Here is a 23,622-nt window from a genome sequence, read left to right as displayed (position 1 = left end):
AAAAATCATACTATTTAAGAAAGTATTAATAAATGTTATGAATTGAAATCTATGAAATCAAATCATAATATTTATGTTGAAACTTTTTTCTGTGTAAGCAGTTTATATATACATTTTTAATAGTATTATTTTTTTTTTTAATTTTAATTACTAACAACTACTTTTTTAAACTAAAAAAGGTTCTTCATTAAATTTTCATTAAGACTGCAAAAAATATTCAATTGCAACAAATTTATTAAAAAAAATTAGGATACTACCTAAAATAAGGTAAAAACGATTTATTAATTAATTACTCAAAGCGTATACGTTATTTTGTTTAAGAAAATCATATACTTGATGATACTTTAGTTTCAATTTTGGTTATAACTTGGTTATTTTTGATAGTAAAAGTTTAAAATTTTGCACACGTATGTATGTAATATGATGTAATTAATCGTAATCAATAATAAAATCAATTACGAATTTTTTGATGATACGTTGTTTTGCATTTTAGGTGACGATATAAAATATTTGGAATGAAATATATGCGAAATAATTTCGCAAAAGTTGTACTCTGTTTTTATTGTGGAAAACATGTGAAAAAATTTGGCAACCTTATTTTTCCACACGAAATAACATACGCAGCACTTCTTTCGCCCGAAATTAAAACCAACAGCTTGGTGTCATGTAAAATTTTTCGCATGAAAAAACCATAATTATTCGCAAATATAAACAGAATACTACGCTTTAGACTACATCACTTCGTTTATTTTCATATTTAAAAAATGATTTTATTTTCAAAATTGTTTGTTCACCAATGGTGAATTATATTAGTTGAATTCTATTGGTATTGAAAACAGAAACAGTACAGACAAAAACCTTAACCCTAAAGGGAAAAAGTCGGGTAATGTTTTCTTTTAAAAGTTAGAAAATTGTAATTGGTAGTTTTTGTAAACTTTTTAAATGAATGAATTTAGAAATATTTATCCTAAGTATATTGAGCTTGAATTTTTTTATTTAACAATAGTTTTTAATGAAATTTTACAGTTATATAGACTTTTCTATTAGATGTAGAAAAATAAAAACAAATTTTGAAATTTATAATCAGGAATCCCGCAATTCCCAAAAAAGTTTTGAAAAATCCCAAAATTGGGAATTCTTAGTTTTTTTGCTAATACAAAATTAAATCAAAACAAAATATGAAAAATACAGTTTTGAATAAACAATTATGTTGTAAACTTCTTAAGGTAGGTCACACATGGCAAATATTTGACGAAAAAGACGTAACTACTAAATAAAATATATTTGAGTTCTTTTATTTATTGTCAAAAACTCCTTTTATTTAAGACAATTCAAAACAAATACCTATTTAGTTTTATTTGATACTGTTTGATCTTACAAAACACTTGTAAGAGTAAACACGTCAAACAAATTAGTGCTATAAAAAGTGGTTACGCTTTTTTGAGTAAATATTTGTCATGTGTGACCGTACCTTTAATAATATTAAAAGTAGCTAAAATAGCAAATTTTCTTTTGATAAATAATGTGTGTTTTTTTTAATAAATATGAACTGAATTAAAAAATAATACTTGCATACATATGTAGTTGGTTTTTTATTTCATGTTGTTATCTGCGTTTTTGTGCAGTTGGTTGGGCAGGTAAGTCAAAATTACTGTATTTCAATATTTAAAAATAACCAACTTAAAATAGGTTGTTTTTAATTTTATAACCTGATAATCCGATAACCAAGCAACCGTGAACAACTTTATAGTTTTGTAAGCATTAATTTTTTCGAAAATTTCCTTTACACCAAAAAAGGTGCGTCGTACATCGCCATCTTTCGAGTAGCTTCTACAATGATCTTAACGGACAAAACTAGAATATTCGAATTCTAGAGCTTTTAGCAGCTTCAATGTTAATGTTACCAGCTTAAACATTTAGTTTTTCCATACTTACAATCAATGCTAAAAACTGTGTGCTATCAACATTGTCGATAAGTAGAAGCTTCTAATGATGGACATGTTTATAAACATGATAAATGTTGCAGGCAGTCGTTCAAATCGCTAATTTAGCCATATTAAGGTACAATTTTTCAATATTTGGAATTTCTAATGGACGATAACGAAAAGTTATACATTTTTGGGTCAATTTTAATGAAACTTAAGAAGTATATCACAAAAAGTCCAGTATTTACAATAACAGCACAAAAATGGAAAACTTTTAAAATCACGAAAAACATGTATTTTTTTATAGCCCATTCACATACACTCGATTTTTAAAATCTACTCGATAATCTACAAATCATATAATTATCATGTGATTTCCCATAAATTTTTTCAAACAAAATCGAGTAAAATTATCTTGATAATATTAAAATCATGTCGGAAATCATTTCAAATACAGGAATCATCCTGTAATTAACAGTGGCAAACATTTTGATGTAACTTTATACCAAGAAACATTTAGCTTAGATTTAAAATTGAAAATATAAAATGTTCAATTTTCTTTCACAATAATATCGAGTTTAAATTTCAAGTTAAATTTACTGTTTTAGATCGAGAAAGGAAATATTGATGCCGTTTTGCTAAGCTTAAAATGCCTTTTCATCGTGCATGTTTAAAAAATCTAAAATTCTTTTTTTTGATAAGATTTGCGGCCCCTGTTGTGGGTTTTTGGAACTATTTTTAAGATTCAAAAAACATCAATTGTATTAATTTTTATTGCAGAATCGACTGGTCAAATCATATTTGCAATATATTCAACCGTTTTAGCTCTACAGAAAAATGAACCACCACAAGGAGTGAAAATTTTCCAAAAAAAAGGACTCCATTATTTTTATTTACGCAAAAACCTTCAGAAAAATGATGATACCCGCAAATCAAATTTTTTAAATTAACTCTAATGTACATATGTATGTATCGAAAATATCCAATTGCTGGCAGGGTGTGATTGTGTAGTAGTGATTGTCGCCACAAAATGTTGAGTGCAATTTTTTTTTTATTTACGCCACAAGTACAGAATGTGTTGGTTAATTTTTTTTTCATTAAGTTACTAAACACAATCCCATAAATGCATTTATAAAGATGTTTTGGGATGAATTGTTTACATCCGTCTGAGAGTATGTGTGACGGTCTGTTTGTTGGTTTGTTTTCGGTATGGATGTTCATTTTCATGTGTCCTAATAAAATAGCACATGTTTATTTACAATCTACTGGTGTAACTAGACAATTTTTCTAGGGGCTACACAATTTGTCTTAGAGGTCCATAGACCCCCTCCATACAGGCCTGCATACGACAATGATGTAAGTACATGAATTTCTTACTTATATATACATATCGTCACCTTAAATGCAAACGGACGTAACTACACTTTTATTTTTTTTTACAGGAGAAGCAAAAAACGTTATACAATCAATAATAAAGTCAAACGTTCGTTTGAATTTCTTTAATAAAGTTGTCATTTTAGATCGCAGGGGACTAAGAGGGTGTTGGATAAAAAGAACCAAAATCAACAAAAAACTCGATTTTGAATTTTTGTGTAGTTACGTCTGTTTGCATTTAAGGTGACGATATGTACATATGTAGTATATCGTCACTTTATATTCATAAAGCCCTAAAAGTTTGTGATTTTACTGGAGAAAACTATGGAAAAATATGGATATGTATATTATGCAAAATTCACCAAGTATTATTAATAGATTTACCAAAGTATTTTAAATAAGATTGCTAAAATTTACACTTGATACACTTAAATTTTTTTAATTTTAAAAATTGTTGGCTTCTGTAAAATTATTGACATTTTAATCTAGGGTTTTATGCAGTTTAAGTAACGATACGCATACAAATTCAGCACATGTTCGTTTATTTGGTGACTTATTTAACATTTCTAACTGGTGCCCCAAATAAAAGTATTTTTTTTTTATAAATTTCATAGCATTCTTTATTAGAATTAACAAATATTTCCATTATTCTTGGAACACGATTAAGTTCGCTATTCCTATTACCAACCAAATGCATCGCCAAGGCTAAATATTCTGTTCAAAATTTCGTGCGAAATGCTGTCATCTATATATATAAAAGAGTAACGTTACTGACTGACTGACTGACTGACTGACTGACTGACTGACTGATTCATCATCGCACAGCCCAAACGGCTGAAGCTAGAATCATGAAATTTTAACTGTGGGTTCGTCCCTCCCCAAAACGATCCGATAAGAAGGGATTTTTGGAAATTCGAACGTTTAGGGGGTAAAAAAGGGTAAAAACGGGTAAATTCGGTAACCTTATATCTTTAAAACTAATAAAGATACAAAGGAACTTAAAATTGCATGTTACTTCATCTAAAAAATAAGCTGACAGGTGTTTCGTACTTTTTCGAAATTCTAACACTTTAGGGGAGAAAACGGGTAAAAACTGTATTTTGGTACTTTTTTGGCACCCTATGTATCTTTGAAACCAATAAACATATAAACAAATTTTAAATCGCATTCTTTACTTATCAAAAAATAAAAAATATAAGTTTGGTACTTTTTGGAAATTCGAACCCTTAAGGGATAAAATTTGTGTTTATTTTTGGTACTTTTTCATAAAATATGTTTTTCTATAATATGACATACACATATGAATATTTTATTATGAGCTCCTACCACGATGCAGATTTTTATTTTAATACAATTTTACCATCGCAATGGGGATAAAAAAGGTACCAAAAAGGGGATAAAATCGGGAAAATACATTATATTTGAAATTATTAAGCCAATTTTGATAATTTTTTTAACGTTGGTTCCTGGATTCATACAAAAATTAACTAACAGGGTGTTATTTGGAACTCGAGTGCCAAGGTGTATATTGGGCCAAATCCGGGTAAACCGTTTGGTACTTTTTTTAAAACATATTTATTCTTGGGCACATTAACACAGATTTTAATATTTTGAGACATGCCTGTAGCATAAACAATTTTGGCAAAATTGAATATTTTTAAATTTCAAACTTGAGGGGTGTTCAAGGAAGAAAAAGGAAATTGGTACTTTTCTCCTAATGGTACTTTTTTAACATTTTAAATTATTTTAGTTATCGACATTAAAGTTAGCTGATATGTATCTGAGTGAAGTTAGTGTTAGGAATAGGGGATAATATTTAGGTACCAAAATGTGTGAACTGAACTATACGTACTTTTTTGTTCTTCTAATGGTACTTTTTTGAAATTTCTATAACAATGGACTTAGAAACATGAAATTAAACATATATGGTCCTAAGTGAGTGAGAATTCTAGGGGGAGACTTTTTGGTACTTTTTTTTATTGGAATGGTACTTTTTGTAATTTCTTCACCAATGAACCTAGAAACATGAAATAAAGCTTATAATAAACCGAGTGCGTGGGAAACCACAAGTGTGGGTTTTTTGGTACTTTTTTGTAAGTTCTAATGGTACTTTTTTGAATTTTCTATAACTATGGACTTAGAAACATGAAATTAAGCATATATGGTCATAGGTGAGTGAGAATTCTAGGGGGAGACTTTTTGGTACTTTTTCTTTATTCTAATGGTACTTTTTTGAATTTTCTATAACAATGAACTTAGAAACATGAAATTAAGCATATATGGTCCTAAGTGAGTGAGAATTCTAGGGGGAGACTATTTGGTACTTTTTCTTTATTCGCATGGTACTTTTTGTAATTTCTTCACCAATGAACCTAGAAACATGAAATAAAGCTTATATGGAACTGAGTGAGTGGGAAACCACAAGTGTGGGGTTTTTGGTACTTTTTCTATATTCTAATGGTACTTTTTTAATTTTCTATAACAATGAACTTAGAAACATGAAATTAAGCATATATGGTCCTAAGTGAGTGAGAATTCTAGGGGGAGACTTTTTGGTACTTTTTCATTATTCGAATGGTACTTTTGGTAATTTCTTCGCCAATGAACCTAAAAACATTTTTAGGGATTTTTGGTACTTTTTATATATTCTAATGGTACTTTTTTAATTTTGTTTAATAATGGACATAGAAATATGAAATTAAGCGTATATGGTCCCAAGTGAGTGAAAATTCAAGGCCATACTTCTTGGTAGTTTTTCTTTGATCTCATATGTACTTTTGTGAATTTACTATAATAATGGACCTAGCGTTTCCAAGAAACCGAAGAATTTCAAAACCGCGGTTTCGGTTTTGTGATAATTTATTAAATATTATGTATTATAGAAACAAAATTAGTTGATAATATAGGAAATGATATACAAATCTAAAATTCAAACTTGATGGGTTATGGTTTAGTGAGTGCGAATTTAAAAGTGATAATCAATGGTACAATTTCCTTATTACAATGGTACTTTTTGAATATTTTATAATAATAAACCTAAAAATTTTAAATTAGGAACACATTTTGCATTTTCTATAATAATGGACCCAAAAATATGAAATTAGACATTTTCAATTAGATTCACAAAGTGAGACTTGATAGTACTATTTCTTTCTTCTAATTGGGGTGGCGAAGCGCACCGGGTCAGCTAGTATAATATATTTGGAATGAAATATTTGCGAAATAATTTCGCAATAGGCAAATCCCGGTAAAACGAACGATATGTTGTCAGGCCCATTCGTTAAATTGAAAAATTCGTTATATCGAGACTTTTTATTTTTTAATTTTGGACAACTTTTTCTATATTGGAATTTAACTAAACGTATGATGTTTTGATCCATAGGTTGTATTAGCGGTGTGACATTAGGAAGCAGGAATATCGTCCAAATTTGTATATCTTTAGTAGTGTTTACTAATTGTTCTTCAGGAGTGTGGCTTGGTGCATTATCTACGATTAACAAAGCCTTAATTGTAAGGGATTTTGATTCTGAAGTTAAACTCAGGGAAAACATTTACAGATTTGAAAATTTCAGATTCCACTTTATTTTCTTCAAAATACATATAGAGAATTTTGTTATTTCATATTTCATTCATTCATCTAATTTTTTTACTTTTTCTATCGATGGAATTCTTCTACGGTTTCCCATATTTAATTCACGCAAACACTTGCACAATTATAGGCTTTTTCGCAATATGAACGAATCAGTTTTCTTTCGCTTATAATGCGAACGAAATCTTTCATTCGATATTGTGAAACAAGCTATTAAAACCACAATAGAAAAAATGACAGCACCTATTATTAAATAGAGTAACCATTGAAAACGGTACTGTAACGACTTATTTTCTTATTTTTACATTCTTTCCTACTTTTGTTTTTTATTCTTTCTGTTCGTTATATTGAGCGTACAATTTTCGAATTTTTCGCTATATAAGGTAGCCAATGTTAAAAATGTGGTCGTTTGCTTGATTTTGTTTGTTTTTTCTCACCATTCGTTATATCGAGCATACAATTTTTGAAACGTTCGTAATATAAGGCAGTCAATGCTACGAATTTGACCGTGCGTTAAATCGGATTTTCGTTAAAGTGAGATGATTCGTTATACCGGGACTTGCCTGTACTCTGTTCTTTTTGTGGAAAACATGTGAAATAGTCTGGCTACCTTATTATATCCTTCACCTTCGTGAGAAGGGTATATATAAGTTTGTCATTCCGTTTGTAATTTCTACATTTTTCATTTCCGACCCTATAAAGTATATATATTCTGGATCCTTATAGATAGCGGGGTCGATTAAGCCATGTCCGTCTGTCTGTCTGTTGAAATCAATTTTCTGAAGACACCAGATATCTTCGGGATCCATATCTTCAATAGTTCTGTCAGACATGCTTTCGAGAAGTTTCCTATTTAAAATCGGTAAAATCGGTCCACAAATGGCTGAGATATGAGAAAAAAACCAGGACAACCTCGATTTTTGACCTATATCTGGATTACTAAGTCGTTAATATAGACAATATGGATATCTAATGATAGATATTTCAAAGACCTTTGCAAGGACGTATATAAGACCATAGTAAGTTGAAACTACAATGGGTCAAAATCGGAAAAAATATTTTTTAACCGGAAAAGACCAAAAAATTAAAAAAAATAAATTTTAAAATAACAATTGGAAAAAAAAGTTTAAAATAAAATAACTTTGGAAAAAAAATGTTCGCCAATATGAACAGAGTACCAGGCTTGAGGTTAAAGAAAATGCTAAATAAAATAAAATCATATTCAATATGTAATGAGAATATTTGTTCTTTTTTAAAAAAGTTTCATTGAAGATAACTGCATTTTGACCACCCTGTACAGCAGAATTGTGGTTACATCCATTTGAGTTAATTAAGGAAACTTCTTGAGTGCATTGTCTAGTGTGAATCACGAAGACAAATCATTCATCTTTTCTCTTCATTTCGTGTCATACATAGACGACTCATAGACTTTTTGTTTGATAAGTTTTCATTAACACATGTCAGAACTCGAAGTTCCTTTGTTTTAAAATATTTTGCTTTTAATCATAGACATTTTATTTACTTTAAATATAGTTTAATCAACACATTTACCAATTTAGATGCATGTGATAATGAATTTCTTAAACTATAAATTACATTATTTGAATAAATACTGGTTCTCGCGATAAACAGTAGCACAAAAATGGTGAAAGAAAAACAAAACAAATTCTAATTTCAATTAATCTCTTATTAATTAATAATTTTAGTACACGTAAAAATATGCATTTTTCATATATTCTTCATGATATTCCATGTTTCACAAATAATAAAGAAATGATTATAGGCCTTATTCATAATCAATTTTTATATTTAAACAACGTTTTAAAATCAAATTTTGTATGGAAATTTTGCTTTAAAACCTTGTTTAAATATTAGGTGACAAAGTCCCGAAGTTTCTGTTAAACCCAAATCTTGTATCAATATCTCAGATATACTCACGTTTCAGAAATTTAGTATTGAAAATCAGTCCATAAATGTCTGTAATCATGACAAAAAATATCAGGACTACCTTGATTTTTGGAAATACATATATTTGAATATGTACTAAGTTTTTTACATAATTGGGGTATTCAAACGGTCTGCTATTAAGTCATATTTTCATAATGTCATTTTATTTAATTTAGTTTAAACAAATGGTTGTGGTTCTTGAAACAAAGAAAGTGTTATTTTATGACAAAACAATGACATAGCTCAAAAAGTCTTATTAGTTTAGAATTATTTAAATATGATAATATGACTTAATAGAAGACCGTTTGAACCCCCAAATATATGTACATAGATACTATTTATATTAACTAGGGTATTCGAATTATTCGATTTTTCTCTTGTTCGAATAAAACGAATAATTCGAATAAGAGATATAAACTTGTTCGAATTATTCGAAGTTTTGATGTCGGTTTTTTAATATTTTATTGTTAAAGAAAAACAAAAAATAACGTTAAAATTAACAATTCAATTATTAATAATGTTAAAAAACATTCGAATGCAAAGTCCATCATTAAATTTTAAACAGGAATATTCTGATCAGATTAACTCCAGAACAATCTACAAAACAATTAACTAGCAAACCCTTTAGTTTCCGTTTTGGAGCTATGCTTTCACAAATTTGAGCTAGTTGGACATGATCCTGAATTCAAATACAATATAAACGTATTAAGAACTTTTTTATGTCGTTCACTAATTCGGGGTTTAAATTGAGTAACTAATTCTTTAGTAAATTAATTTATCACTTTTTCTAAATTATTTATAACAAACTGTATTATATGTACATCAAGCTCTATCAACGTTGCCGAATCTTTACTTAATAAAGTGGTCTTGGGGAATTACACAATAAAGGGAATCTGTCCAAAGTTTGATATCATTGTCAGTGATCGTGGCTAATTTGAAGTCAGGCAGTGCATGATTGACGCATTTACAAATACTAGGGTATTCAATCGGTTTACTGTTCGAATAATTCAAAATTGCCAATTTTCGAATAACAAATAAACCGATTAATTTGTGTCGATTAACTGAAATTTCTTTTTTTTTTAATTCAAACACAAATGTCAAAGTTGAATTACATATTTTTTCGAACATCCTGAAAATACGTTTTTAGTGAGTATAACAACTGACATATTTTTTGTTTATATGTATGTATTTGTCGGATGAGAACATAATAATAGACGAAACTGGAGACACTGCTGAAATGAGTTTTTATCAGAACTTATCGAAATTACTAAAACTATTTAAAATCTAAAAAAATCCAAAAAGAACCTCAATGGTATAATGAAGGATTTTATTTGCTTAGAAAAAACTAAAAAAAATAACTTGAGATACTTTCGATTTTTCCAACATCTACAATCAGCGAGAGAGTCTTTCTTTAGCCGAGTTTTATTAAAACTAAAGAAAATTATTTACTTTTTGGTTGAATTGTTATGTTTTGTTTATTTTTAATGTTTTTGTTATTTTTATTAATAAAATGCTTAAATAAGCATAGAAAATTCGTGGTTTTATTTTCAGTTTAAAATTTAAATAGAAATTATTCGGTTAAACGAATAATTTAAAATTAACCGATTAAATCTAATTTATTTGCTCAATTAACCGATTAAACCAGAAACCCGATTAATTGAATACCCTAACAAATACGCAAAAAGTTTATTACCATGTTAGACAAAGATGTTCAACGATGTTCAAAATCATACATAAGACGAACTCAATGCTTTTATTGCATCAAAACGTTAGTTTGCAATATTTGTGTTTATCATTCGATTTATTAAATATTTTGCAACACTTACGTACGCGGTTAATAACATCACTTATATACATACATATATTTTAAGATCATGGCCTTCATTTATTTCAATGTAATCATTATAAATGTCATCCTCAATATCACGACCGTTTCAAAATCACATTCAACTCCACTTTAATCTAAGTTAAAATTTTGATTATTAATTGCGATTCTTCTAATATTTCGCCAGCTAAATAACAAATATTTTATTCCGTACCTCTTATTTTCAATGGTTCAAGTCCTAAGTTAAAAATTTTGAAAGATTTGTTTTTAGAATTGTAACTTCTTGCAGTAATCTTTATATATTTATAGAAGCAGCTATCGGAACACTCATCTACAGAGATCGAAAGTCCCTTTGTCTTTAGTTATTTGTCGAATTTCAGAAACAATACAATTTTTGTGATTTATTATTACTTATTTATATTTGAAATTATGAAAAATTTTAAGCAATTTAATAAATTTAAATATGTATATCTGAACATTTATTCGTTTTATTCGATTATTCTACATAAAATTGTTCGAATTATTCGTTATTCGAAAATGGCCATTTTTAAATTGTTCGAATAATTATTCGTAAGAAATTATTCGATTAATCGAACGATCATTAGTCGAATATTAACGCGTTTGTCTCTATACAATAAATAATACATATTTTTCAAAGGCTTTCTGGCAACCTATTTAAGTTCGTTGGCTTATTTTATTTATTCGCAAAGAATACACAAAAAACAGCTTGTTTGTTGCAAACAATAGTTTACAAATAATTGTCCGAATTCGGTGTTTTGTCTTTTTTTATGTACAATGAATAGATTGCAATTTGCAAACCGAAAGATGGTAGATTTTATGTGTTAAATGGAAAAAATGTAATTAAAATGGAAACAAACAAAAAATAAATATGTATATCGCTCATTTGCGGCAAAGAGGTCGTAACTCCAACAACACAGTTTCGTTTAAAATGCATTTGTTTAACGTAGGGACATTAAATCCAATTTTTATCTGTTACAGTTATACACAATTTATGACCGATTTCAGGCAATATCTTTTACTAATTCAAAAATAATCGATTTTGAATTTATAAATTGAGAAAATTTTTTATTTTCGTATTATTTTTGCTCCCTAGAAAAAATTTTCTAAGGAACTTATCACGTTTTTATATTTTTTGGAAAGGCATATCTCAACAGGAATAGCATTTAGTAGAAAACGCCTAAAACATACAAATCGGTTAATCGATTAATTTTGGTCGGTTAACTGTTCGAATAATTCAAAACTTCCGATTTTCAAATAACAAATAAACCGGTTAATTTGTGTCGATTAACATATTAAAAGAAATTTCTTTTTTGCACTTTTACATATTTTTTGCATTTATTTTTTCGTTTTAATTCAAATACAATTGTCAAAGTAAAATTGCATATTTTTCGAACATCGGTATATACGAAACTGGAGACATTACTGAAAAGAGTCTTTTAAAAAAATCCAAAAAGGACTTCAATGGTACAATGAAGGATTTTATAAAAACTTCACCAAATTATACTTCAAAATACAAATTTTAAATATTTTTAGGTAAACAAAATTTTTTTTTCCAAAGTTGTATTTTTAACTTCTTGTAAAAAAAATTTTTCGAATTATTATTTTAAATTTTAAAATTTTTTTTTTTTTGGTGAAAAAAAATTCGGTTTAAAAAATATTTTTTCCGATTTTGACCTATTGGTCTTTGAAATATCTATCATTAGAAATCCGTTTTGTCTATATTAATGACTTAGTAAGCCAGATATAGGTCAAAAATCGAGGTTGTCCTGGTTTTCTCAGTCATTTCTGGACCGATTTTGCAGATTTTAAATAAGAAACTTCTCGAAAGCATGTCTGACATAATTATTGAAGATTTGGATTCCAAAGATATCTGGGTTCTTCAGAAAATTGATTTATTCGGTTAACCAAATAATTTAAAATTAACCGATTAAATCCAAACCCCGATTAATTATTTGTTCGATTAACAGATTAATCCAGAAACCCGATTAATTAAATAAAAAATGTCAGCTCTGTGAGAGGCTAAAAGGTGTAGCAAGGACTCTGGGAAATCCAGGATCTTGCAATGCTTTAAGCTTGCTCAGATTAATTGGTCCAATGAAACCACTAAAGCTATTTAAAGGTTTACTTGGTCCATATGGAAGGGAATTTACTTAGAGGATACGGAATGAGTCTGAGTCTATGTATGACTAGAAGTTGTCATAATGAGAAAGAGGAAGCGACGTTGCCTTACCTAATCTGTCAATGTTCGACACAGGCCATTATATAACAAGAAAGGAAGAGCAGTCGCGAATGAATTATAAATACATCTACATACTTATTTACCATATAATTTGAATGGTTCAATATGAATTTTCTGTTTACCTCTTGGGTATTACAATTAGATCGGTTTTGGATGGATCCAAAAGATCTGCTTTATACTTAAGTAAGCGTGAGTGTGTCAACTCAATTATTTTATATTATTGTGTCTTTATTTTTATTAATTTAATCATTTTCCGTTTAAAAATGACTGCATTTCCTTATCTCTAAAAGAACAATTACATGAAATGCATACGTAGATACTTTTCTAATGACACATATTCATTCGTTCACTTCCTAATACAATGCTTTCATAAAAAACACGGAAAACATTCATTTATTTTTATTTCTTTGCAGTGTGTTGTGGTTAAATATGATAGTTTGTATGTCAGTATATTTTGATGTCACTACAATACAATATTTTTAAAAATTACGGGAAAAAGAAAGACTGATAACATTTTTTTCAGTGGAAAAATTAAAGCTTTTTTTTGACCATAACATCCAGTCAAGTAAGGATTTGAAAGATAGATAGCTGAAAGTTGGCACAGTCTTGAAGTTCTTAGTAATAATATTCATGCACTTAAAAAATATCATTTCCTTAAAAGTAATATTTCAGTTAACGCAAAACCTGTGAGATTGGATAGAAATGTTGTCCCAATGACCACAAGGTAACTTCAAAATACAACTTAATATGTAAACATGTTTTTGGGTACATATCCCCAATCATTACCGATCATAATGCATTAACTATACACAGTGGAGCACAATCGAAATTTGTTGGAAATAAATCTGCCATTTATAAACGGCTATCCGATCGGTCATAGGCGTAGCCAAGGAGCATTCGAGTTTAATAATTGAAAATGGACCCCATAAATGATCCAGGAGCGGCGCTGTGGGCACTCAAAGTAGAGCACCTTCGACATGTAAATTTTTTTAACGCGTGCCATTTTTTGGATTTCCATCCGATTCGGATAGATCTTTAAAAAAATGTTTGCCATTTAAAAGATAGAGAATATTTGCATAGTAACAAAAAAATTACAAAATTCTTATTTAATATACCTATAAAAATAGTCAACGTGTCAAGGACCTTTTGAACACCTGAATATGATCCTTAGGGTATCACAAAGGGACCAATTCATGGACCCAAGTGAGCTGGTAATACTGGCTGCCTTTATAACTTAACCAATCACATATGAAATTACGTCCTGTGATTTATGTCTACATGAAAGTTATTTATATTGAATTTTATGAGTATACCAACATTTTTAAGAGATTTATGCATGGGACATTGGACCTATTACTAATTATGGACTGATCGTAACAAAATTTGGTGACATGAATTTCGTATATATAAAACTTATTTAGAGCTAAATTTATGTAGATACCTAATTAAACATTCATGACCCATAAAGTCCAATTTCGGGGGGACATTTGTTTGGGGGCTAGGTGAAACAATAGACTGATTTCAGCCAGTCCTTGGGCCGAAAAAATTATATGTACCTAATTTTATCGAAATATCTTCGAAAATTGCGACCTGGGCTTTGCGCACAAAGTTTACATGGACAGCCAGACGGATCGACTCAGAAAGTGATTCTGAGTCGGACGATATACTTTAAGGTGGGTGTTAGACTAATATTTTTGGGCGTTACAAACATCTGCACAAACGCATTATACACTCCCCACTATGGTGGTGTGGGTATAAAAAGGTTGATAGAGACTAACTTCTTTATTTTTATCATGGTTACAAATATGATGAATAACAAACCATTTTTTATATTATATGTCAACTATTCAACAATTTTTGTTTTAATGCAATAACAAATTTTTAGGCTGCCTAATTTTTTAAGATTTCATGTTTTTCCAACTAGATTTTTAATGCTGATCTAAATTTTTTAATTAATTTTTTATTTTAATATTGGCATACAGAGACATCTAGTAGAGGGTAGCGGCAACAATAATTTATCCGATCTCACCACTATTAACGCGAAAGAGAAATGGGCAATATCATTGAATATTTTGTAATTACCTTTGACACATAGATGGCGCTGACATTACACATTTAACGTATTTCGAACAAATGTGTAGTAGAAACACACACCGTGTATTTCTTATGGATTGAATACCCTCCATTTCTAATTACGAAAAACCAATATTGGTATGAAGATTATTTGTGTAGAATTTCAACTTGATAATGATGTTCATAAAAAGTTTATGCGTTCTTTCGAGAGATTTTCGAAAGTCGAATATATATGAGGCCTATTTTCAAATTCACGAAAAAATGGTCTTTTATTTATTTTTATTTTGTATGAATACTGTTATTGCTATTCAACAGGCATTTATGTATGTTACATTGAATAAATGTGAAAGACATTTGTATGGGGGCTGGATAAATCATGGACCGAAGTTTATCAACACAGTTTTTTTATTTCATCATAGGAAGAACGTGTGCAAAATTTCACGGGATTATCTGGATTATTTTTGATAGAAGTTATCTCACATGTGGACAACAAAATAAAGAATATTTCGCATTTCTTTAACTTTTCTAAAATAAAAATCAAGGATTTCTATCCTGTGAAAAATTCTAGAATTTTTTTTAATTTACTTTCCTTCAGACTTCGACAATAAAATAGGTGTATTGGGAAAACTTCAAATTTATACAAGGATTTGTCAAAGACGGTTATTGTTTTGGATCAATAATAATTCGGACTGTTAATAGCCAGTATATCCTCCATTACTTTTGTCAATAACTGTTGTTATTCTTAGCAGGGAAAATTCCTTGTCATTACTACAAAAAAGCTTGGAAATGTGTTTATTTAATTTGTCCCATAGGTTTGGCTACTAAAAAATTGTGAAGTTTTACCATTCAAATTGAAAGAACCCCGATTCTATTGTAAAAGTCTGAAATAAATTTAAATTAAAAAAATCAAGAATTTTTTAAAGGATAGTTTAAATCTTAGATTTTCATTTTAGAAAATTTTTCCTGATTGAAAAATGCGAAATATTACTTATTGAAGTAAATTGTATTGATTTTTAAAAAAAAAATAATGTACACACCTATTTTTTTGACCACATGTGTATGCATGGTTTTACTAGTAAAAAATGGTGATCAATAGTTGGGGAAAATTGAATATCTCTGTTGAAATCAACTTTTCGAAGCGCCGATATCATTCATATTCATATATCAGGTATAATCCTAGTTCGGTTTACTTAAAATATTTTAAAAAGTCGGGATATTCGGCACAGAATTGTCTGAAATATAAGAACAACATCACGACAACCTAAATTTGTGTCTATATCTCAATTACTAAGTCATACACATATACTACGTTTATATGTACGTAGCCTATTCGCAAATAAAAATTATTTGCAATTAACTAACTCACTGTTTATATGTCACATTGGTTACGGAAAATTCTTGTTTTTATGAGATGCCGGATGGTAAAATTTAATTATTTGCTAGATCTTTTATTGAATAAAATATGATACATTTTTTAGTTTTTTAAATGTAAAAATTATAGAATCAAAAATTCTTGTCCGTCTTGCAATCCAAGTAATTCAAAAACGCAATAAAATATTTAAAAAACGTCTTAATAAACTAAAAGCGTTAAAACATATGGCAATGCTTAAAATCTTATTTGCAAATAGTGTCGTTAATCAGGAATTGTTTTCGTGAGTTAGCTATTCGCAAATAAAAAATTAATTCGTTGTTTATGCGGCATTTTTTTCTAATTGCAATATTTTTATTTGCGAATATGCCGTGCGTATAAACGTAGTAATAGACAATATTAAGTTCATCCGATTAAAAAATGTGGAACATGTCCTAAGCATAACAATAATTGTTTTGTTAAACTCAACAAAGTAAAAATTTTTAAGAACAGTCGAATTGAAGTTATTAATAAAAAAAGTTGGGAATATAATTGGGGATTTCAATTTTAGATTTCAATCAAGCTCAAGGTCTAACTTAAATAATAAACTCTAAAAGCATTATACTTATTACATAAAGATATGTTTTTATGTCCAGCACTTGTCGCTCAAACACGTTTTCTTTAGTTGCATTTTTTCTATACAAATGTATGTAATGTAATTCATTGCCTTTACCTTTGAAACAAAAGGAAGAAATGTAGATTATTTTAAATTGTATTATTAAGTTAATATGGACGTTTCATCAAGGATTTTAATGGCGATCGAATCGCCCACTGTTTCTATTACTTTGCCCATGTTGGGCACTTTGCCTTTGATACGCATTTTTCACAACAGTCCATCTGCACAGCAATTATATTTAAATAAATTTTTGGAAATTAATTCTACAGAATCCACGTGTCTTTGTACCTGCCGCCTGTAACCAAACGATGTGATATTGTATAAATAAAATATAATTATTAATAATATCAAATTTGTATAGTTGGTCATTCTCAAACAACTTTACACACATAAATAGATACAATAACAATAATATTATACCACCAATTATCTAATCCAACTTGTAAATAGACCAACATATTGTTATTGTTGATATACATATGGGAGATTTTACGTCAAGTGAACCAACTTTTAAAATCGATGTCTTCCGATCGGGATGAAATTTACACCAAGATTAGACCTATTGGATAGTAACTCAGACACAATTTTTCAACAAGATCGGTCCAGAACTCTCTGAGTTAGAGGGGGTCAAAATTTGACATTTTGGCCAAACATGTGATTTTTCTCGTCCATGTAACTTATTACCTATTGTTCTTAGCAAAATGTGTTCCAAATAGTTTATATAGCTATTTCTTCAATCTTTCGAAAAAAAAATATTTAAAAAAAAAAATAAAAAATTTTTAATATTTTTTTTCGGAAATCAAAAACTTTTTTGTATACGCATGTGAGTTATTTTAGGATTATAGTGAGATCTTCTGATATAGTTTTTAAAAAAAAATATAATTTAAATGTTTTCCTTTTAAATGATTTTTTCTTTAGATTTAAAAACTCTCTTGCTGATTGAATGTTGGAGAAATCGAAAGCATTATAAAGAATATCCGATATCTCAGTTCTTTTTTTTAGTTTTTTCTAAGCATATAAAATCCTTTTTGGACTGTTTTAGATTTTGAATACTTTCAATAGTTTCGTTAAGTTTTGATAAAATACTGATTTCAAAAATGGTTTCGTCTATACATGTAAATACAAAGTATCAAATACATGTAAATTAAATATGTCAGTTGTTATACTCACTAAACATGATTCATGGATGATTGAATTTGAAATTTGAATTGAAACGGAAAAATAAATACAAAAAAATATGTTAAAGTGCAAAAAAAAAGGAATTTTGGTTAATCGACACAAATTAATCGGTTTATTTGTTATTTGAAAAACGGCAATTTTAAATTATTCGAACAGTTAACCGTCCAAAATGAATCGGTTAACCGATTAACGGTTAATAAATATTTTGTTAATACGATTAGAATATGTAGATATTTAAATATAAAAACAAGTTTTGGCAATTGTTAGAACCTAAAAGCGAAAAAAAAATAATCTGCTGTTTGGCTGACTCCACCTTGAATAAATTCGCCTTGCTCATGCCTGTGTATTTCTTATGGGAGTGTTTGGCTCAAGGCGAATTCATACAAGGTGGTGCCAGTTCTACAAAAACAACGATTGGTCTTAACAAATGTCAAAAAACCAAAATTAAAAATTAAACAAATAAGTATTTAAACTTAATATAGTGTAGATAATTGAATAGTGAGGACTTTACTTATTTATGTAAACAATAAATAATTTGTTATTAAGCTTAGATTATGTAGATATTTAAATATAAAAACAAGCTTTGACAGTTGTTAGAACCAAAAAGCGAAAAAAAAAATTATCAGCTGTTTGACTGAATCCACTTTGTATAAATTCGACTTGGTTTGGATCATAGACCCACCCAAGGCGAATTTATACAAGGTGGAGTCAGTCAATCAGCTGATTACCCTTTTTTCTCTTGTTTTGTTCTAACATCTGTCAAAGCTTGTTATTATACATCAATATCTATATATTCTAAGCAAATTAACAAAATATTTATATATTGCATAAATAAGTAAAGCCCTAACTATTCAATTATCTACACTATATTTAGTTTTAATACATATTTGTTTAATTTTTAATTTCTTTTTTTTGACATTTTTAAGACCATTTGTTGTTTTTGTAGAACTACCACCACCTTGTATGAATTCGCCTTGGACCCACCAAATCTAATTGGTAAAAACTCAATACATATAAAAAATTGTTTTGCTGATGTCAGCTGCTGTGTTACAACTGTGTGATACCTAAAAGGTGGCAACAGTGTGTTTTCTTATCAACATTATTAACATTTTTGAAAGCGCCATCTGTTTGTGAAATTGTCAACCGGTTCTGTTCAATAAAGAACCGGTTGAAGTATAAACAAACTAAGTAAAATAATTATTAAATTTAGGATAATAAAATAATAAATGTTGCTCATAATAAGTTAAAGATAATGCAAAATACTTATTTGTACCAAAATTGAAAATGTATATTGTTTCCAATTAGAAGAGGTATGTGGGAAATAAGGTCAACAACTTTCATCTACCTATTTAAGGATTAAATTTCCAAAAATCTGAATGTAACAAATTTTGGGTTAGATCTAGTTTCATGTTAAGTTTTAATGTAATATTAAATTTTAAATTACACCATTTACTTAAATTGTAAAAATATATTGTAAATAAAATTATATAATAATAATAAATTTTGTTGTCGGCGGTCCATACCGAATTATGGACCTCTAAACTTTTAATATATAATTTAGTATCTATTGAATGTTAATTATCCGATTTGGTCGACATGGTTGTCGTTAGAAAGCTTGTAGAAAACCCTTTCAAAACCCCTTGTAAGCGCATGTACAAGTATTTAACGCCTTCCAATGTCATTCTGTTTAATAACATAAACAAAAACAAATAACAACAAACATTTCTACAACAAGGTAAAAGTGATAAGAAAACTGATACAAAAACAAGCAAACTGGAGTAGAGTTGAGTAGTGAAAAAACGAAACCAGTCGTTATGGGAATAACATGCTTGGAAAATTGGGATTACATTGTCCGACTCACAATAGGGAAACACAAAACCAACATTAGAATAGAACAGTTGCCTTTAAGACTTCTAAACGAAATGTTATTTAGCGGTTAAGTTCGTGTGCGCGCTTTTTTTTTAGAAAAAAATAAATAAATAGAATTCATACATACATATGAAGTGCCAATGTTTATTGTCAGCTTTGCTTAATTAAAAATTTAAAAGTATCAAGTTGGTTTAAAACAAATAACAATAAATTTGCAATATGTAATAACACAGAAGTTAATTCATAGATTTAAACATTAGCCACTAAAATCTAAATTACGGCGACATAGAGTTTATATGTAAATAAAACAGCAATGTTCGCGTTGTGTTGTGAGCTAATGTTAAATTACAAAATAAAAGTTCTGTAAAAACAATCAACAATTATTTAATTAACAATTCGCATTGTGTTGATAAACAGATGTCAGACTGATTAACAATTTACAGCGCATGTTCAATACACAATATTCCAATGTCAGTTATCCCAAAAATCCCATTGCTGTATGAGTGTGGCATCACCGTTTAGCTTGACAGTTTAATGACAACTGTCAAATACTCTCACGCTCTTGTTCTACTCTCTGTTTTATTCGTTTATTAAAATTCGGTCGTTTTGCTTGTGATTTGTGGTTTGTGAAAAAGAAAAAATAAAAAGTTAAATCAATTGAATATTCAAAGAAATTTAATAAAATCTATGATTGTTTGTGTTCAAAACAATTTAGAATCAATTGTGTTAATTGAAAAATCCATTAAAAACTTGGAAATATGCAATAAAGTGTTAATAAATAAATCTGTGTTTATGGGCTAACGCCCCCAATGCTGCTGCCGCCACTAAACGACCAAGAAGAAGATGTTTGGAAAGTATAGAAAACTCTTCTGAAAAGAAAGCAAAAGAAAAAAAAGCAACGAAAAATCTATTTGGTGGTGGTGCTGCATCAATGTCCGTTTTCCTTGGAATATTTAGTGTTTAATTAAAAAATAAATAGTTAAAAAATGTGCAATATTGTGAATAGATACAAAAAAACACAACAACAATGTTTTCGCAGTTTCCTACTTTTCTTTGATTGTTGGAAAATATTACGGATGCCACAGAATGTTTGGCATCCCTTAGACGCAATTAGTAAAATTTAAATAGTTCACAGCCTTGTCGATGTGAAAATATAATAATAAAAAACATAAAATAGTTGTAACAAAAATAATAATAATATTAGTGAAAGACAAGAAGAAACATAATCAAACCAATGACAGGCTCCTGTCGCATTTGCAGCAGTGACAAATAGTTGTTAACCCCTCAAAATCGTGTTAATGTGCACTCGTCCCACCTTCACTGGCACCTCCTCACCGCCACCCTACTACCACTACAACTACTTCTACTATTACTCCTCCAAAATATATTACGACTGACTCCTCAACTCCTACTACAGCAATTACGATTCTACACTCTACCTTTTTAATACTACACAAATACATACACACTCACTTAATTTAGAACAACTGTACAACAACAACAAAACCAAAAAAAAGAAAAATACGTAAAAAATAACAACAAAAGTGTAGAAAAAAATTAAAACAAAATAATTCAAATAAAATTTTAAAAAAAGTAAAGAAAATGCAAGCTAAAAAACGTTACATACTTGTGTTTGTATCCTGCGCATTTCTTGCGTACTGCTATTTTGGTGGATACCGGCTGAAAAATGCAGCTCATCGTCGTCGCGGTTCTTCATCATCGCCTTCTGTTGAAGGTGACAGCGAGTCCCTGGATCATTTGCCCAGTTTCCTTTCAATCGAGGCTGCAAATGATTACCTACAATCTATAGATCCTGCGGTGGCAGAAACAGTGGGTAAATCACGAATGGGCGCTGAAAATTCGGCTGTCTCCGGTGTACAAGCGCCTGCCAATGGAATGGTAAAATCATTGTCATCATCATTGCCACGTTCCTGCCGAATGGAGACATGTTTCGATTTCAGCAAATGCTACAATGAGTTTCTCATTTATGTCTATCCACCAGAGCCACTGAATTCACTGGGCGCTGCTCCGCCCATATCACCCAACTATCAAAAGATCATTACCGCCATACAAGAGTCACGCTATTATACGCCAGATCCGGAACGTGCTTGTCTGTTCGTGCTAGGCATCGATACTTTGGATCGCGATTCGTTATCTGAGGATTACGTGCGTAATGTACCGTCTCGTTTGGCCCGCCTACCTCATTGGAACAATGGTCGCAATCACGTCATATTCAATTTGTACTCGGGCACTTGGCCCGACTATGTTGAACATTCGCTGGGATTTGATACTGGCGAAGCGATTTTAGCGAAAGCCAGCATGAGTGTACAACACATGCGACCAGGTTTCGACATAAGCATTCCATTGTTTCACAAGCAATTTCCGTTACGTGCCGGCTCTACAGGTCTGGCATCGTCCATGCATTTTCCCTCAAACAAAAAGTATCTACTGGCCTTTAAAGGCAAAAGGTAAGTTTTACTATGGCTTCTTCTTCGTATTAAATATTTTTGAGCGACGAAAGAAGTTTTTTTTTTAATTAAAAAAACGTTTCCTTATCATTTTCAAATAAACGATTTATCAGAAATTAAAAAAGGTTTTAATAACTTTTGTAATCGAATTACTTTTTAACTCAACTTCCATTATTAATTATTACTTCATCTACAACTAGTATACGAAAAGGCACTACGTACGTGTTTGCAACTTCTACGAGTTAATTTTTTCTTTTAAATAAAGAGATCCATGTCTTACCAAATTTTGAATTTATTTTGTTTTTATTTATTTTATAGGTATACTTTGGCCGAACAAAGTGTAAATTGTTTTAATGTTTATTTCTTGAATTAAAATTTAAAGATTTCAAAATTGCTTTTTTATTTAAAAAAATAAAATCAGTATAATTTTGACAGTAAGGGTGTTATATTCAGTCGTGTTATATTCAGGGTGTTATATTCAGGGTCGAATCATATATACCCAAAACCAATATAATATTGCCACCAATGTGGACCTTAGCTATGTATAATTTTGAATTGATAGTCACACAACCCAGTAGTAAAATATATGCATACTTGAAACACATTTGTTACACACTAAATATAGATATTTAATGCATTTTTCGGATATGGGAGATATAGCGTATTAACGCTGATATCAATGTTTCTTGGGAGCCATAGCAAATTATGGATTTCTCATAAAATCCAATAGTATGATTTTTTAATACAACTATGTAAAATTTTCGTTCGAAAGCGACATTTATAAGATTTTTATTTAGGACCGATCATTATAAAATTAGATGCGGTACATTAGGATTAAGTACATGAGGATTAAGTACATGAGGATTAAGTACATGAGGATTAGGTCGAATTTAAAACTGATTATGATGTTTATAAGAGATTTATGCATATTTAAGTGATCTTTGGGAGTTAATGTGTTTATCTTTCGCAAGTGATCCTTATATAGCAGCTATGGCCAATTATAAACCGATCTTCATAAAATTTAGTACGGAAATTTCTATATATTAGAGAATTATTTGTTTAGATTTTCCACCTTATAACGAAATTTGT

General features: G+C 29.3%; 1 protein-coding gene across 1 annotated transcript in view; it reads left to right on the top strand.

The window, feature by feature from the left end:
- The first annotated feature begins 20,668 nt into the window (after positions 1-20,668).
- ttv (exostosin glycosyltransferase 1 ttv) overlaps positions 20,669-23,622 on the top strand; it is a 159,106-nt gene continuing 156,152 nt past the window's right edge. The window contains exon 1 of the mRNA XM_065510541.1: positions 20,669-22,533. Coding sequence (XP_065366613.1) covers positions 21,668-22,533 — 866 coding nt within the window. The 5' untranslated portion in view covers positions 20,669-21,667. The remainder of the gene's footprint in view (positions 22,534-23,622) is intronic.

The sequence above is a fragment of the Calliphora vicina genome, chromosome 5 (genome assembly GCF_958450345.1).
Source record: "Calliphora vicina chromosome 5, idCalVici1.1, whole genome shotgun sequence".
Lineage (NCBI taxonomy): Eukaryota > Metazoa > Arthropoda > Insecta > Diptera > Calliphoridae > Calliphora > Calliphora vicina.
Note: the sequence above shows the minus strand (reverse complement) of the source record. Positions and strands in the feature narration are given on the sequence as shown.